Source organism: Myotis daubentonii, chromosome 4 (genome assembly GCF_963259705.1).
Source record: "Myotis daubentonii chromosome 4, mMyoDau2.1, whole genome shotgun sequence".
Taxonomy (NCBI): Eukaryota; Metazoa; Chordata; class Mammalia; order Chiroptera; family Vespertilionidae; genus Myotis; species Myotis daubentonii.
The window spans coordinates 62779391-62798833 of record NC_081843.1 but is presented as its reverse complement, the minus strand read 5'-3'; the positions used below and the strand labels follow the sequence as shown (position 1 = coordinate 62798833).

The window sequence follows — 19443 nt, the reverse complement described above, 5'->3', positions numbered from 1 at the left end:
GCATATTTTATATATAAATATTTTCTAATATTTTTATATTTGAATTCAGTACTGTAAGTCTTTTTTATTAGCTTAGCTATGTGCTTTTGGTTATAGATGCACTTATACTATCATTTTTAAAAAACATGAAAATCTTGAAATATAGTATATAACCCTTAGTATTAGATACAATTGACTGATTTTTTTTAAATGCTGTCTTTGTACTATTGAATATACACATATATTTTCATTTTTAAAACAAGTAAATAGTGAACTCTTCTGGTTTTCTAAACTACCTGCTGAATTACGATCAAACAGTGTAATTAGCAGAGTAACTAGTAATCACTTATAAAAACTAATAAGTATATAATATTTATATTAAACTTAATATAAACGTATTTCTAATAAGTATCTATTATTTATATAATATTGCCTTTAACATAGACCAAAAAAGTAATAAAAGTTCCTTGTTTAAACACAAGCTGTCTCCAATTAAAATTGAACTATTTCCTCCATTTTTTTTATTATGACCCCCAAGCTTTATAGAATGTTTAATTCAGATTTGGTAAATCTAATTTACTTCCTTTCAAAAGTATCTAAATTGGATCAAGTGAACTTTAATGCATAATGGGTGTTACACATTAATAGAGAATGGCTAACTCCTTTGGAACATATGATTTAGTTCTACCAAAGAATGGACATTTTTTAAAAATGTGCTTAGCACTTCCAGCAGGTAAATTGTACTGAACTGAAAATCTGGAGTTCAGCTTTGAATTTACACCGATTATGCTATCATTTATCTTAATAGTAGATGAACTAAAATTTCCAATGATTCTCCATTCTTCTATCTTCAAATGAAATAGTCATGTTGAATAAAATCATTAATCTTAAAGTGGTGACAGATAAAAAAGAACTTAGTTTGTTGCCAGTACTTCTCAACTTAAAGGTTAGGTCAGCAATGGTTTATGTCATGACACTGATAAATTTTTCTAGTGACCAGAATTGTTTGATTTATAATAGTTTTTGTTCCGACTTCATCCTGAAAATGTATTTTTTAAAATTTTGTATTGCTTCTCTTTTGCATCCTAGAGACAAAATTAAAGCAATAACTGAAATTTGGTAGAATTAAAATACACATTTTAAAGAGCATTTTATGAAAACTAAAAAGAATTGTAATGAAAACTGAGCAAAGGGATGAGGGGGAAAGTGGGCAGTAATCATTCTGGTTTAAAGGAATTAAAAGGGTTAAAATTTTTAGATGCTGTTTAATATATTGATTGAGAAGTTAGGGAAGGTATAAAATCAGATGTAAGGCATATAGACAAATCTCCTAATCTCAGGAATAAATTGTGTCTTTGAAAAAATGTTAATAATGTTTAATATATCAAGGTTGAAGGTAATTCTTTTGTGGTAGGGTCTTTTAAGTGAATTTCTATAGAAAACAAAAAATAAGAAAAATACCAGTTTTAATGGTATCATCAGAAATAGGATATTTTCACTAGTAATATTCAGTCTTCTTCTCAAGTTTAGGCAAATCGAGATTTCTCATTTTTATTTTCTCGTGATTTCAGTTCTTTTACTCTTTTCAAAATACATTTAAGTTCATACTGTCATGTTATTGGAGGAAATGGTTTTAATAGGAGGTTCGACGTCATTTACAAAAAGTGGCTGATAAAAAAGTGGCTGAATTGGTTCCACTCAATGATATTTTTATTGACTAATTTTAGTAATATTTAAAAAGAGAAACTATTTCAATGTAATTAAAATTTTCTCTAAGTAAAATCACACAGGGGAAAGGATTGTAAGCAAATGCATTGCTAATAATGGTTGTGTTTGTGATATAATTTTGAATATTTCATTTTCACTTCCCCAAATTTCTTTGTAATGAAACATATTTGTTTTTAATACCAATAGCCAATTTATTTTTGAAAGTAATGCTCCTGATATAGGTAAGAGGATCAGTCCTGAAGTTTTCTAAAGGTGTCATATTTAAGCTGGCATCTACTGGATTTTTAAAATATAAAGTATATTTTAAAATATACCACTTTTTGTCAGTGTAGGATTTAATTAAACATAATATTACCTATTGCAAATCTCAAATAACACACTTATACTGTATGCCCCTCCTTTGAGAGTAAATCTGGCTTATCTTGTCACTCATATACTTGTTTAATCTTTATTGTAATTCCCTTGTAAGTATTGCCTCACCATGTTGGGTGAGTCATGACTCCTTAGTGGGATTCTTAAGTTGCTAAAGGTTGAACTTCATGCAGATGCCTTGTGGAGTCATACATGTCTTCACTATCACCTTTTCTGACTTTAGAAGTATCCATGGAACCTCAAAATTCTCCTCTGGTGGGTTGTCTCCCCCACCTCCCCCCCCCCCACCCCAGATTCAACACCAAAAAGCAGTGAGACAGGAAGATTAAATGATGGCTACACTTATCAAAGGTTGTACCTTAAATGACTTTTGAAAGGAGTTCACTACTATATTAAATAGAGAATTTTTTTCTTGTATCATCATAGATCTGCAAAACATTCACTTTTTAACACAGTGAATGTGTTAAGCTCGTTAAGCTCCCAGTCAGTCACCGGTGACTGACACCTATACTTTCTGTCCGGAAGACAACACAGGCTCGGCGCTTAACGTGTTAATGTAGGTCTTATTATTTATAACATCGGTGCAGGTACAAACAGCCAGCCATCTACGGAGAAATCTGAGTCAAAGTATCTTCCTACAGTGCTCCAGAGATTCTTATTTTGCCCCTCTTTGAAGGCCAGGGAAACGGCTTCTTTTAAGGTTCTGTTCTAAGTAGTACAATGAAAATATACTGTTTTAACAGTTGTTTTCTATAAGTGCATTGGGTGCCTACATCATAATTACAGAATGCTGGAGAGAATATCACATCAAGGTGTTTTTGAGGGGGAGATTTCTCACCTGCTTCCCAGGAATGTATCAGTCATAAGAGATTGTGGGAAATCAAGTAACTTGGTGTGTGTTCTTTGTGTTAGCGTCAGAGTGCCACAAGAATGGATGGTGTGTACCTGGCACCCTACCCCACAAGATTCACTTCCCTGACTCTTGGTTATCAAGTGCTGAATGTTTTGTGATAACATCCCCTCTCCCCCCCACCCCCTAAAAAAATGTTTTTCTCTGTTATACCTGAAAATGCATTTTTTTCATCCAAGGAAATTTATAAAGTCCTGTTCAGCAACTTCAAATAAAGTAGAACACCAATTTGGTCTGTTTTAAAACTACTTTAAGTATTCATAGTATGTGGGATTTTCCAGGTGCGTTCCCATGTGCTTCAAAAACCCAGCTATGGTTTGCTAGTTCTCTGTGTTAATGGAATCTGAAGTCTAAGAGTTCCAGGAAAAAGGTAAGTGGTAGATATGCCATTATGTAAGGTTGGGTCAGAACTTGAGTGATCTACCTCCCTTATTATAAAACGACAAAATCACAGACATCCCTCGCTGTACAGTAGAAAACAGATATTTCAATCTTTATCAAATTTGACACCAATAAATTGTTTTACATGGTTCCAGTATTACATATTAGACACAAATTTTGACTTGTAATTGTCATACTCACTACTATATAAAAGGAAGAATGTTTTGTGGAGATGATGTAGAGTTTAAAGTTTTCCACTTCTTTGAGTAGCTTTATAAAAGAAGATCTCTGAACTTAGAACAAGTAATGGCATTTCCTCCCCCTTACCTTTTTTTTCTGTGGTCCAGCTGTAACTATAATTTCTCTTCACTGTTATTGCAGGTATGTCTCCAGTAATCAAGAGACAATCAAGAGTGGTTGGGGCCAGGTGTGCACCTTTCGCTATACAGGTAGCATTTCCCCTAAACTTGTTACCATTTTGAACTCTGGTAAGATGGCATGCCTCAAGTTGACTCTTGGCATTATGAAGCTTGTCTTTGACTAGAAAGTGGAATGAGGTTATATTATCACCTTGCCTTAGAAGCAGCAGCAGCAGCCATACTCAACCAGATCTTGGTATTTCATCAGATGCATTCCTCCTGAGAAACTAAGAGGTGGTTTGAAGGTTTGCTCATTGACTTTCAGGTTGGTCATTCCTTTTCTCTTTGGGAGAATTATTTTATTTTTGCTACAACTGAAAATACTTTGGCACAGGTACTTTCATAACTATTTGTTTAGCTTGATTTTAAAAAAAAGGTTTCAACTTGGAGGGGTGGGGAACATCCGACCCACAGGCCATATGAGGCCCTCAAAATCATTTGGTCTGGCCCTGCCAAGGCATTAGGAGTGAGTTAATTAAATGTTTGACCAAATATAGTAAGGCTAATTTTTAAGTTGATAATTTTGTATGTCCATCAAATGATGTTATAAATATCCAAATGACCCTTAGCAGAAAAAAGGTTCCCCACCCCTGGTTTAGAGTAACACTGTTAATTGAGCAGAGCAGCTGTGCTAGTTGGTTTCCTTTTTAAAAATGGAGTCATATAATTTTTCAGTGACATTTGGAGACACAACCATAATATAAATAAACCTGTCTACAAAAACATTGCTTGTGCATAGAACAGTTTTATATTGTCAGTTTTGAATGTGAAGGACAGAAGATACCAATAAGTTGAAACTTATTTGAGACCAATTATATATTTGGTTGTTTCACTTTTGGGGTAGGGGGTGGGGGTTAATCCAGATCCTTTGGTAAAAGCACAAATGTAAAAATTATGTTTTCAGCAAACTTTTCAGTGTTGTGAGTTTCAGTAGCATGTGACATTTTTATTTCCATAATGTTCTTACATAATGAGAGATTTTCCTTGATATTTCTTAAATCTCAGAGATTCAGCTAGAATAAACCTTATGTTGTTACTGCCACTGTACAAAAGTAAAAAGCCTGAGGTATAAGAGGTTACATTTTCCACTAAAAAAAAATATGTTTGTGGGTTGTTGTTGTTGTCTTCAGTGAGTTATACCAGTCATCCTAGGAAAGAGAATTATAATTTAAAGGAATGACACTATTGTAAGTAAGTATTATCTTATTTTCTCGTGGTTTTAATTCATACTTGTCTGAGCAGTTAGAAAAGGATGATTCTAGATATTCTAACCAAATGAATAGGCATCTGTTTACACATACTCATACTCACACTTGATATATGTCCCAGAATTTAAATAAGTATTAACTTAATAATAATCTGAGGCTTTTGCAAAAAATGTAATGGTGGCTGTCTTTATTTGTATTTCTAGAGCATTAGCTGCCTTATATATATATTTTTTTGGTTTGTTTTTAAGCTAAGTGAATACAAAAGTCAAAGATAAATATTCAGTTACATTTAACAAATGTAGAAACTAAAAGCTTCGGAGTAAGACTTGTTAATACAAGAGTAGACTACATTCAGTATTAGGGACATTTGGATATTGAGATAAAAATGGGGGGGAAAAGTTCCTACGGTCCCTGAGTAAGAGAGCTTACCACTGAAGTTTTCTTCACTTTTAAATACAGAATAAAACTCTATAAAAGATACTTTCAGAAACATGTCAGTTAAATTTTGCTCTCACTATACTTTAGCTCCAGATTTGATTTTAATACACCGTCATTGGGGTGATCATTGCCTATGACAGGGCAAGTCATATAGTAGGTACTCAATAAATATACCACAGAGCAAAGTCATCTAAAGAACCTGCCTATTCAGATTTTCCTTGTGCATAGAATGATTCAAAAGTATTTTGGAATCCCTACAGAATCTATCAATTTGAGTCTGTGGAACAGTACCAAAATGAACCAGAAGTACTGAATTCTTTTTATAGATGAAAAAAAGTTAAAATACGCATTTCTTATGAAGTATCATAGTTGGACTATGAATGACCTTCAATGAGTTGACTCACTAAAAAAATACTGAGGAACATATTTAGTAGTTCACATGATTTCTGTATTTAGCAATCTAAATAGGTGTCAGACATCTTGAAATATTTACATGGCAAATCTCTCAAAACTAAAGTTAAACAGCTCTGTAAACCCCTCACATAGGGGAAAGAGTTAAAATTTTACTAGACATAGTCTCTTGTTTTTAGCCTTGAATGTAGTAGTTTCTAAAAGCAATGAAGATTCCTAGAATATCACTTTCATACCTCCAGAGAGTTCTTACTCCTCTGTCAGCTTCCTTGGATGCTCACCCCTCAGAAGGTACTGAATGTTGTAAAAAGTCTAGGATCAGGGAAAGCCTTATATGTTCAAACCAAACATGAGTTTCTCTAAGTGTCACTTATAAGAATATGCACACAATCCTCCCTCAGCCACCAAAAAAAGAGTACTGATTTTACTTAGAAAAGATTTTTTATTTAATGCAGTGAATGTATAGTCAACATTACCATTGAACTAAACATCTGAAATTTCATAGAATGAAACAAAACTTACTAATCCGTTAATGGTTACTATCCACTAGGTACATCTGGGGTCATAGAATATCAGGCTTGTAGACATTTGAGCAGACACTGTCAGCATGAAATGTAAACCTCACACAAGATATAATCAAAGGTAATTTCAAACAAATTATTCTATCAGCAAACTTTCTGTAGTAACATCAACTTCATGGAGTATTGTCTTAGCAACATATAGTGATGATGTGTGAATATAAGCATGTCGTTACAAACATGATGCACTAAATGGAGCTTATTGAGGTCAAAGCCTTTCTATAGAAAGGGATTTAATTGACAATCTTTCAACCATAGTGTATAAACAGATCAAAATAGCTCTATCATAAGAAATAGTATTTAACAACATAGCTTTAAAATAAAAATACTTTAAAAAATCAGCTCTGATGAGATTAAATTTATTGTTAAAGAATTTAGAGAGAGATATGTTTCTTGCTTCAGCCTTTTCTACAGTTTTCCAACACAACCCCCATCTTCACCCTATCTCAGTCTATTATTAATAAAGTAGTGCAAAATATTCTGTAGCAATTTTAGGCAAGCTTAATCCCCTACCAAGTCGGGAGGGGGTAAGACATACTCACCAAATTATTTCTCTTTCCAGAGGTATACTCACTTGAAGTTAAATAGAAAAACTACCACAAGAGTCTTGGGAATGCAATTTTTAAATATAGAGTCTATAGTAAGTAGTGAAATCTTTTTAAAGGCAAACTCCCCCTCCCCATACAGTTTATTTTACAAAATAGGTTTTCATGCATTCATATTTTCAAGAATGATTATTTTTTTCTATAAATGAATGTAATGAAACATTGGCATATCACTTAGCACACTGCATTCTCCTCTACATTACAATTCACACTAATAACAAAAATCATAGTATGCATTAAAGATTTCAGTAATCTAATGAGAAAGCACATAACTTTTTTCTGTGAGAACATGTGAGTATTAAATATTTTTAGATATACAGGGGTATAATCTGACACCAAAAGCAATATGGATTTAGTTTGCTAGTATGTTTACTGAAATTTTGCTAATTTTCTAACTTGATACAAATTAAAGTAGTGGTAGGTATAAAAATTCAGATAGGCATTCATTTATAAACCTGGCAGTATTTATGTGTAATCCTGTAAAGATTTTAAGGTTTTAGATGGAATGATAGAAGGAAAGTTTTCTTTGCAGGATTTCAGAGTATAGAAGATTCTTTTGAGGGGTGAATATACCTTCACTTACTAGCTTAAAGTCAGCCTAGTCATATCTAAATCTTTGCTCAGGAATAAATGTCAGGATCTGAAATCAGAATTTATGTGAAATTGAAATGCATCTGTTCCATTATTCACGTCTTGGGACTCCCTCCTCCCTTTTAAAAAGTGTAAAACATAGAAAACTGTAATGTACTTTTCAGATAAAAAATAGTCACATGAAAAAAACTTTAACATGTATATAGATTTTATCAGGCAAAACAAAGCATATAATCTAATCTGGTTCTTCCACTTGTAATTAGAGAAGTGTGTGTCTCCCAGTGTTACCATCCTTATATTTGTTGTTCCAGTGTGCTATATTATTACCACCACTAACAAGGCTTTCATACAGCAGTAAGTAAACTTTTTATCAAATTGATTCTGTACAATGGAAGTATATTTTCAAAGACATATGCCCTTATACACTATTTACAAATTCTCACGATCATTTTTTAAGAGGTAAAATAAATAAAAAGCAGAAAGAAAGGAAATGCTGCTGAGGCTGGAAGGCTTTTTTATCTTCCCGAGCAGATGCTGGTCTTCTCAGTGCTGGGAGCTAGCTAGCCAAGATTGTTTTTCTTCCTTTTACATGGGCTGTGAGAGGGATCTGGTTTCAATTCTTGGTATTGCACCTGTTTAAACAGAGTTCAGAGAAAGACTGGTCAGGTGGCCACTTTCTGGCAAAGGAAGGAAAGACTGCTTGGAGGAAAAAAGTGCTCACTCTGGAAGCTGTATGAGATCTGCAGCTGGGATACAGAAAACAATAGAGTGATACAGCAAGAGTCTGAGGGAAGTCCTGCCAGGAGCTACATGAGAGCCCCGATGTGACCTCTGGTAACAGACTTGGGTTTTCACTGTCCATAAGACATAACATTAAAAGCAAAACCATCTCATCTATTCTGAAGGGATGGATAATGGTTCTTTACAGATTATTGTTTAATATAGGTTTAATATCCAGCTCACTCTCATGTCTGATACTAAATAAACTCAGCTGGAACAAAGGAAAAAGGTATCACTGTAACCCAGTTTCAAGATTTTGTTAAAAACATTTCTCATTTTACTTTGAAAATAGTTGATTAATGGGTATTGATTAACCTGCAAGGATTTTAAAGAATTGAGATATGCTCTAGTCTTCAAAAAGCCTTCTCCCCCACTCACTGACTTCAAATATGCATCTTTAAAATTCATTCAATTTGTGTGATTGTGCACAGAGGTGTTTTTCTCCAAATGTCCACTGGCACACTTTGCTTTCATCATCTAATATTCCTGTTTCCTCCTTTCAGGTCATGGTGACTTCCCTTCACAGTCTCCAGCTGAACCTTCCTAGTCACTGACGGCTCTGGTAGGTTCTTGATGCAACCCCTCTCATTCCCCATTCTTCTCTATGAGTTCTGCTAGGTTAGTACCCCAAGTAGGCTAAATTTCTCAACAGCACGATCAGCTATAGGCTTTATTAACTTTACCTGTCTCTTTGAAACCTTTGAAATTAAAAGAATATAAAGGTAAAAACTAATGCTACCCAACATTAAAATAGTAGTAATAATGAAATCTACATACCACTTGTACATCTGAAGGGACTCTAGAAAGGAAGTCAAGCAGTTCATTGTTGTCAATTGCATAGGGACACCGAAGCTTTTTTGTAAATTTATTGATGCCTGAAAAAGTGATAGATTTTTGAAATCTCCAAAGTTTGTTGTAGAAAACACATTTCTGGCAAATGTATTAAAGTGATTCGAAGGTCTCTAGATTAAGGTGCCATTTAACCTTGAATGAACCAATAAATCCTACTGTCTTTCTTCCTTCCCTGTACCCTTCCTCTCTCCTTCCCAACCCAATGGATGCTGTTTTTCTCTTTGTATTTTAGTGGCTTCCTTTGCATTTGGGAAACAAAAGCCACCTGACAAGAATAGTCAATGACCTTATTTGCTTCTCCCCTCAGTGTTACTGTACGTAGCAGCTTTGCTTTAGTGTCCCATCTATGATGAAAATTGTCTTCCTGCATTTTTGGTTGGGATTGTTTTTAAGGCAAGAAGTCTCATTTATTGATTTTCTCTTTTTCAAAAGATAAAGTGTGTGTGGGGGGGGGGGGGGCGGGGAGGTGTCACTGTTATGCAGGCTAAATGTGTAGAAGACCTTGATTTTATTTCAAAGTTACTTTAAATGAGAAAGGATTTATCACCGGCTCTGAAGATGGCGGTATAAAAGGATCCTGAACTCCCATGGACACACCAGATCTACAGTTGCTTATGGGAAAACTTTCTCTGAAAACTGGCTGAGTGAATACTACACATTGGATGGACAAGAAAAGGCCCACATGGAAACAGGTAGGAGTGTCTGCGGCACAATGTCACAATAAACCCCACCCCCGGTGCAGCACCTACCGTCTGGAGGGAACTCCAATCCAGAGCCTCTCCCTGAGGAGCATAGGATCTGAACCCCATATCAGGCATCCCCACTTTTTAAAGACTTTTACATGAGAGAGAAGCCCCCAAACTACCTAGCTTTATTTTCCTTCCAATTTTATTGAGAAGTAATTGACATACTTGACTATATAGGGATAAGGTGTATAGCATATGAAATGATTATCACAGTAGGCTTACTTAACATCTATCATAGGGCTACAAAGCAAAGAAAGGAAAAATATTTCTTGCTATGAGAACTCTTAGGATCTGTTCTCTTAACAACTTTCCTTTATATAATACAGCAGTGTTACTATATATAGGAAATATGTATAGCATAATACTCCCTAGGTCCATTCATGTTGACTCAAATGGCAAGATTACATTCCTGTTTATGGCTGATTAATATTCCATTAGATGGATATGTACCAGTAATTTGACTACTGATGGACCCCTAGGTTGCTTTCATGTCTTGACTATTATAAATAATGCTAAAATGAACAGAGGGAGATTATATATATATATATATGATCTTCAGCAATCACGTACCACTATATATATATTTATTTATTTAAATTAGTGTTTTGGATTTCTTTAGATAAATACCCAGAAGTGGAATAGCTGGATTATATGGTAGCTCTAATTTAATTGTTTGGAGAACCTCCATATTGTTTTCTGTAGTGCCTATACCAATTTACAGTCTCACCAATAGTGCACAAGAGTTCCATTTTCTCCACACCCACACCAGCATTTGTTATTTCTTGTCCTGTTGATAATAGCCATTATTACTGGTGTAAGGTGATATCTCATTGTGGTGTTTTTTGTTTGTGTTTTTAATCTTCGCTGAAGGATGTTTTTATTGATTTTGAGAGAGAGACAGAAACATTGATGGGTTGCTTTTGGTATGTGCCTGGACTGGGAGAACACCCACAATTTTTGGTATATGGGATGACTCTCCAACCAACTGAGCCATTTGTATATAGAAATTTTTCCAAAGGACATACAGATGGCCAACAGGAATCTAATCAGGGAAATACAAATCAAAACCAAAATGACACACCTGTTAAAAAAAAAAGTAAGTGTTGGCAAGGATGTGGAAAAAAGGGAATCATTGTATACTCTTGGTGGGATTGTAAATTGGTACAACCACTATAGAAAATTCCTCAAAAAATTAAAAATAGAACTACAGTATCAACAGGCAATTCCACTTCTGAGTATTTAATTGAATAAAATAAACACTAACTCAAAAATATATGTGCACTGCATGTTCATTTAGCCTTATTTGCAATAGCCAAAATAATGGAAACAACCAAAGTGTCAATCAATGGATGAATGGATAAAGAAAATGTGATATATAATGGAATGTTATTCTGCCATAAAAATAGGTCTAAATCTTGCCATTTCCAACTATATGGATGGACCTTGAGGGCATTACATTAAGTGAAATAAGTCAGAGAAAAACAAATACTGTATGATTTCACATGTGGAATCTAAAACAAAAATGATCTCATAGATTCAGAAAACAGATTGGTGGTTACTAGAAGAGGGAATTGGATGATGGGCTAAAGGGGTCATAAGGTACAAAATTCCAGTTATAAATAAGTCATGGGGATTTGATGACTAGCATGGTGACTATTGTTAATAATACTGTAATTGCATTTTTGAAATTGCTAAAAGTACATTTCAAAAGTTCTCATCACAAGAAAAAAATGTATCTCTGGCATTGGGATTTTTAGAAACCAGTTTTTCTTTTAAATTACTAGAAGTGTACATTAAATTCTTGCAAAAGATGCTGCCATGATTGACTAACTTGGATCACAACAGCCAAGAATCATTAGAGATAAACATCTACCCATGCTAAATTACTCAGTAGTTAATCCTCTGTACTACCTGAAGAGTCAGTGTGGATAAAGGGTCAATGCAGGTGAAATGTAAAAACAATGTATAAAACTTAGAAGTATCTATCCTACATATTCTGTGTGATAATGTAGAATTTCAATGCGAAAAGTCTGTTTTTAAATTTATGTGGCACTTAAATTACCAAACATGCACATAGAAATACATAAGCAACTTGATATGAAAGCAGTGGTCTGGTGAGACCTGGGCCATAAGCTAGAGCATTGTGGCTCTTCTTTAGGGTATGCAGCAGAATGATTTTCTTCTCTTCCTGTGTCCCCATGTGAGGTCCCTCTGAAACTTCTGGTTAGTACTTCAGCAATCACGTACTACTAAAGGGAATACTGTTCTTGTTTCATTTCAGTGAATGAAACAAGAGGCCCAAACACATTCTCTAAAAATTACATTTAAGACAGCCAGTGGCTCCCAAGTTACAGAGCGAGATGTCTGCCATGGTCTCCAGGTTCTAAGAACCTGGGCAAATGAAACCAGAGGTTCACCACCTATCACAACCTAGATGGCAGGAGTGGCTCTCAGTTGGTTAGAGGTAATAAACTGCCAAATGCTCTACTCTAATTCCTTCATGATAAGAGCATCTGTTTTAAATATCAGAGAAAGGAATGCAAGATGAGGGCTGGAGCATACACTAGGGCAGTGGTCGGCAAACTGCAGCTCGCGAGCCACATGCGGCTCTTTGGCCCCTTGAGTGTGGCTCTTCCACAAAATACCGACTTCTGTGCATGGGCCACAAAGTTTCAATCGCACTGTACGTGTGCGCCCGCACGTGGTATTTTGTGGAAGAGCCACACTCAAGGGGCCAAAGAGCCGCATGTGGCTCGCAAGCCGTGGTTTTCCGACCACGGCACTAGGGAAAAAGGACATGGTGGAAAAAGCCTCTTCCCTAGTATAGTGGAAGTACTGTATTAGGTGAAACTATTTATTTAAACTATAGAAATTAAGAACAAATAGTCACTATTCCCACTACCCTACTCCCCACCCAAGATACGGAGGTAAGGTTATGGTAAGTGGTAAGAGGGCGTATTCATGATAGGAAAAGAGGCCAAAAACAGTAGGGAGAAAGGAATCCTAAAACTGGAGGGCTTAGAGACATCTGACCCCTTCTCCCGTTATTCCAGTATAGTGCGTTAAAGCCTTAAAAAGAAAAGAACAAAACATTCTCTTTGGTCTTTTTGTTGTATGAGCACATGTTGTCTGGAGTTAAGGCCCATTTCAGTTCTTTGCATTTTGTATAGGTTTAGCAAGCTTAGGTGTGTGGAGACCAGGGGCAAGTAGAGAATTCTACTTCTACCCAGTCTTGTGTGTGTGCATATGTATATGTAATATGTATGCATGTGTGTGTATATGCATATGTGTATGTATATATATGTATGTATGTATATAATTAATGTCATAGTTTTATATGTTAGTCATTCTTAGAGATTAAGAATTGAATTTTCCAAACCAAGAGTTTTGTCAGACATGGGGCGGGGGGCGGGAGGAACCTCAAAACTATCAAGAATGCTGAAACTTGGTACATGGGAACTGTTGGCATGCGGCATAACTGCATTAAAAATTAGGGCCTGAAACTATTTTTAAAGGGGGTTTTTGCAGAAGCATTCTTATTTAGTACACATAAAGCAGGTTTCTTGTTCCTAAGCAGCCTGTCAATGACAGGGACCCTTTTCTGTATCCTACAGGTGACCATATATAGTACCATATTTACAGACACTTCCACAAGACAAAGCACCATAGCACAAAAGCATATTGTCCTGAACGCACCATATGGCTTGAAATGCCTCTGTTACATATAAGTGGTGAAAATAAATCAGAGTGATATCTAGACCGAGCTACTCTTTGATATATGAAGAATCTGCACAGCAACATGTTTATAGTATGATGGAGCCTATGGTGCCAGATGAGAAAAATGCATTTTGCAGGTAGACTTAAATCGTTATACTGTTGTGATTTTTAACCGACCTGTCTCTTTTCATCATGGAGTAGCTTCATGACCATAAATATATGGAACTACTGACAGGATAATTCATCCCTTAAAAATAGTTTGTTCTTAGCAGCTAAGACAGTAAAAAAAGAAAAGAAAAAGGCTTTACTTACCCCAGACCAGGACAATGTATCTCAGTGGAATGAAGTACAGCACGACTGTGAACACACAGAGGGCCACGATGGCCAGCCAGCTTAGGAATGGGACCGTCCAGTTGAAAGTACTGAATGAAAGGTTAACATTAGCAATGTAGCATTTCTTATCAGGAAGGGATTAGGCCTCAAAAGATATTTAAAGGAATAAGAAATTGTACATGATGTGGATAAATGTTAGTGTTTTTGTTCGAATTTCCTGGTAATGTGTGTGATATTCACTCAGAGTGGGGTTTTTAAGAGATTTTCTTCCAGTACTGTGTCTCAGCATAACTTAGTTATTCCTTAGTTTTGTAGCATATAGCTTGCTTATTGTATCCTGAGGTCAAATGTTTAATATTTTTAAAAAATTTTTTTTAGTAAAACAACCAAAGTTGCATCAATCTGATTGTCTTGTTTTCAATGACTTTCAGGGTCTGACTTTTTGGACTTTATCATTTTCCTCCCATGGCTAGAGTGAGCGACTTATAACTTGCCAGGTAGAGAATCATGTCTTCCCTCCCTTACACTTGTGCTTCCCTTGCTTCTGCTGCTTGTGGAGAGAACAGAAGGCTGAGGGTCTGCCTGCTCTCCTGGGGCGCAGCTCAGAGCCATCCATCACACTGTTCCTTGTGAAGGGCACTGGCTCTTCCCTCAGAAAACCCGTCTTCTGGGCAGCTTCACAGAAGGGCTCCCTGTGTTCTTTCTTTCTCCTCTTGGAAGAATAAGAATCCTTACCAGTGTAGCTAATGTCAGGGGAAATAAGATTGTCCTTTTCCCACAATGCATTGTGGAATCTAAATCTAGAATATGATCCCCATTCAAGAAAGTTCTGGAATGAATAACAAAATGCAGTTATAGAGACTTTTCACTTTGTACTTAAATATTGCTTCTGAAGCTGCTTTCTGAATAGATGCATTATATCCCATGTGACTAAAGGGGAATTTCTCTTTTTAATATTCAAAAGATTGTGCAGAGAAGATGGCTGCACCTCAGCCTATACTTATACCTGTATCACTACTGTACCTATGGAAGTTCTGCAAAACCCCGTGTACCACAAGGCTGGTCCACAGCCAGGATCTGGTCCTATGCTTCAACTGGCCCTCATGTTTTCCAGCCAGCACCTGTTCTGAGGTCTCTTAGCATCCAGAGAGATAAAGAACCGTTTTCCCTCAGGCATTCACTAGCCTGGCCCGAGAGCTGACCCAGGGTCTTCTGGTATCAATGAGATGCTGTCATCAGGTATTAACACCCAGCGTACCTCAGAAAGGACAATACTCACTCAGTAGGGAAAGCCCCCATTTAGGACTTCACCCTGTGCTTCGTGGAGAACAGGGGGTCGTTCTTAGGGATGGAGAAAAAAAAACATTGAGAGGAAGAAGGGAAAAGAAAGACATGGGAATCAATTTTCAGAAGTCTAAGACTGACTGTTGCTTCGAGGCACATTTGGGAGTGAGAGGGAGGCTGTTCTGTCTAATGTGATACGAGAATGTGGAAACTCAGCATCTATGCATGTGTGGAAATGTATTAAACAAAAAAATTACATGAAATAAGACTCATTATCCCTTGAAACATCAAAGGCACTAAATGAATGACTCAAACCTTTAGTTTAAATAACTTACTCCTCTTCAACTTACGCCCAAAGAGTCAAATCTGAACACTTTGGGTTATGAACAATAAACAATGAGTGGATATATGAAACTAGGAAAATGTAGGCTTAACTGGATATACAGCACCCCTTCTTGAGTGGGCCAATTTTTATATAGTTCAGTAGTAGTATGAGGCCTTAGTATATTTTTACTGATAATCAATTGTAAATCACCTTATTGTTTTTATAATTAAACAGTTGTTTTAAAAAGTAGATTAGTAAAATAGCATTTCAAGTAAAACACAATTAATATAAAATTAAGAATGTTTCTTAACTTTGCATTAGATATTTTCTTATTCAAAAAAATAAAGGTGATTTTTAAAAATCCACAGAATTAAAAAATGTTTAATGGCCGAGCATTAGTTTATTTCATGTATAATATGTTAGCTATATAAATACACAAATTTGAAAGTATATTTTGGTAAGGTGCTATATATAATATCACTTTCAAAAAATTTTAGATTAATTTGAAAATATACCTCAGCCAACAATAAAATGTGTGTCTTCCTTACCCGAACTCCTCATTTTGCTTATTTTTTTTTTTTTATCACGAGTTGATATTCTGTTTAAGAACAAAGCCTTTCACTGTGAAAATGTGCTAAAATTTAGAATGGTGTTATTTCTCCAAAGCTACAAGTATAATTTCTTTCCAACCAATATGTTCTAAATTTCAGGAAGGAAATTGACAGAACTTTCATAAAACCAAAGGCTGACAGAAACAAAGTAAATGATGATGAAACTGAGCAATAGATCATCCAGAAGGAGTGTCCCCTGCCAAAACGAACTGGCATTTCACCCTCTGAGAAACAAATGGACACTCTGTCTCCACAGAAGGCCAGGTCCACGTGTCAGCACCACTTACTTCTTTATCCTTTCGCCTAAGGAAGCCGCTTCATCTAGGATGTTCTGGACACTGATGCATACCTCCTGGATGGCATAGATTTTATTTATAAACCCCTTCTTTTCACTGTCCTAAAACATAATAAAAAGAGAGGTTCTGTATGAGTAATGGTATTCTTCAGTGCTTGAATTCTTTGCATTGTCCCTGTCTTAACATTTTTAAATTTAAACTCTATGTCTTCTTACATACAAGGATCACTTGAGAATTCAGGATATAAAGGGAGGGGAAGGAGGAAGAGTAGCCACTATTGTGGAGCTGTGCTAGTATAAAAGGTAGCTGCAAAGCAGGGCACTCAGACTCTGTTGCTGGTGCCCTGATGAACAGAAAAATGTCAGCCAGGGGGAAAGAAAGTATAAAGGTTTAAGAGATAGGTCGTGTCTCAGAATGACCACAACCAGGATCTGTGCTGACCCTGGACCCACCATGATTCACTACTTAGTAGACCTTATTTTTTGACCCCACCACCCACACACCTGAGTTTGGTTTTAGCTTCAGATATTTCATCAGCAGAGACTGCTGGGTACAAATTAGAGGACCTGACAGGAATGAAAACTGCAAACAAAAATGACAAGGTTGCCCAGTCAGTGTGGCTTAGTGAATGAGCATCAACCTTTGAACCAGGAGGTCATGGTTGATTCCCAGTCAGGGCACATACCCAGGTGCAGGCTCGATCCCCACTGTGGGAAGTCCAGGAGGCAGCCAACCAATAATTCTCTCTCATCATTGATGTTTCTCTCTCCCTCCCCTTCTTTGAAATAATAAATATATTCCCCACACACACACTCATGCCCTCACCCCCCACCCCCCCATCCCCCAGTGTCTGTGTCCATTGGTTAGGCTTATATGCATGCATACAAGTCCTTTAGTTGATCTCTCCCCCTTCCCCCCACTCCCCTGCCTTCCCTCTGAGGTTTGATCGATGCTTCTCTGTCTCTGGAACTGTTTTTATCAGTTTATGTTGTTCATTATAGTTTACAAATGAGTGAAATCGTGATATTTATCTTTCTCTGACTGGCTTATTTTGCTTAGCAAAATGCTCTCCAGTTCCATCCATGCTGTTGCAAATGGTAAGAATTCCTTCTTTTTTACCGAAGCATAGTATTCCATTGTGTAGATGTACCACAGTTTTTTAATCCACTCATCTGCTGATGGGCACTTAGGCTGTTTTCAAATCTTAGCTATTGTAAATTGTGCTGCTATGAACATAGGGGTGCATATATCTTTTCTGATTGGTTAAATGACAAAGTCAATTAAAATCCACTAAGTGGACAATTTCTAGGATAGTACCGAAGACAGATGAGATATACAGTAAGCCTGGCCCCCTTTGAAAAATAATAGCCACAGACGTCATACAGTAGCTTATGCTATATTAGGGTTCTAACTAAACTTTTTTCTCCTCTTTGTACTTAGTTCTTCATTTTAAAACTTAACGCTGGATTTAAGCAAACTGGTGTGCTCCAGGGAACGGGTGGATGGGGATTGAACAGAAAGCACCCAGAGAATGGTGTGAGCCTGGGGGAGGTGTGTACATTTTGTAATTTTAGACCCAGAGGAAGAAATACTGGTGGCCTTTCACGATTGAAAATTCTGCTTAGTAGCCTGGCATCACAGGCACTCGCCTGGGCTGTTTGGTGGAGACCATCCAACCCTGATTCCATGACTCCATTCCTCCATGCCAGCTTGAATAGCTCTGAAAATGTAGCTCCAATTTCATTCCTTTAACTTCTTTCGAACGCTTGCACACTGTGCCAGAACACTTGAGACCTCATGTGGCAGGCAGTGCTTGCTGAAAGCCGCCAGGAAGCTAGAATAATAATGTCGTCATGTTGCACATTTACATACTGACTTTCATTTCAGAGGAGTCTCTGAAGCACTTTGCACTGTGAACACTTGACTGAGGCTGGCATCCTGCCACCTTCAAAGCCAAGGGCAAGTGAATGACAGGTGTGTATGCAGCCTCCAGGGACAACAGGGTCCAGTGGGACTGAGGACATGGGGACCAGTTTTATAACATGATCTTTAGATACCGGTTACTTAGAGCCTTTGTTTTTAATTTAATTCCCATGGAAGATATTGCCTACATTATTCATCTTGCTTATGCCACAATGGACTGTCAGACAATGAGGTAGATGAGGTGCATTAGGCTCAAAGTATAAGGAAAAATTAGGTACTCTGAGTCCCCACTATCTTCAATTCGCCTTTTACTTGTTATTACAGACATGGGTGAATCAATTTCTTGTTTTTTTTTCCCTCCTCAGTAATAAAAATAAATGTGTAATTGCACCTACGCAATTTTACACTTTAGAATAAAATGGATAACCAGTGGCTCCTTTTAGTTCCTTTCATAATTACAAAGTTAATCTGCTGTAATCATCTTCATGGCCTTCAGTGTCCTCTCTCAAGTATGGAGTTCATTTATGTCTATGAAGTAAAGTACTCTTATAAATACTTTTCTACATACAGAATAAATCAAGCTGAAATTGAAGCATGTTCGTTATACAGCAAAAGCTCATTGAGAAAAATGTCTTACCTATTTGAAATTATGACTTGAAAAATATTTCCTTCATAATAGCAGTAAAAATCCTATATAATAAAAGGGTAATATGCAAATTGACCCTAACAGCAGAATGACTGGTCACTGACACACACTGACCACCAGGGGGCAGACGCTCAATGCAGGAGCTGCCCCCTGGTGGTCAGTGTGCTCCTACGGCAGGGGGAGCTCTGCTCAGCCACAAGCCAGGCTGATGGCTGCCAGCACAGCGGTGGTGGCGGGAGCCTCTCCCACCTCGGCAGTGCTAAGGATGTCTGACTGCAGCTTAGACCTGCCCCCCGCTGGCAAGTGGACA

The 19443-nt window shown here is 36.7% G+C and overlaps 1 protein-coding gene and 1 long non-coding RNA gene across 12 annotated transcripts in view; one reads left to right on the top strand and one right to left on the bottom strand.

The window, feature by feature from the left end:
• Positions 1-6268: 6268 nt before the first annotated feature.
• Positions 6269-19443, bottom strand: part of MCTP1 (multiple C2 and transmembrane domain containing 1) — a 441268-nt gene continuing 428093 nt past the window's right edge. For 10 of the 11 annotated variants that reach the window (XM_059694087.1, XM_059694090.1, XM_059694089.1 and 7 more), the window contains 4 exons: positions 16556-16665; positions 14028-14137; positions 9178-9275; positions 6269-8252 (listed from right to left, as the gene is read on the bottom strand). In XM_059694087.1, the coding sequence (XP_059550070.1) occupies positions 8181-8252; positions 9178-9275; positions 14028-14137; positions 16556-16665 (390 nt within the window). In that variant the 3' untranslated portion in view covers positions 6269-8180. The remainder of the gene's footprint in view (positions 8253-9177; positions 9276-14027; positions 14138-16555; positions 16666-19443) is intronic. The other variant, XM_059694091.1, reaches the window with a different exon arrangement.
• On the top strand, positions 8717-16562 carry LOC132233420 (uncharacterized). Its single transcript, XR_009452624.1, has 3 exons — positions 8717-9944; positions 14480-14545; positions 16368-16562. It is a non-coding gene; the product is annotated as an uncharacterized LOC132233420 (long non-coding RNA).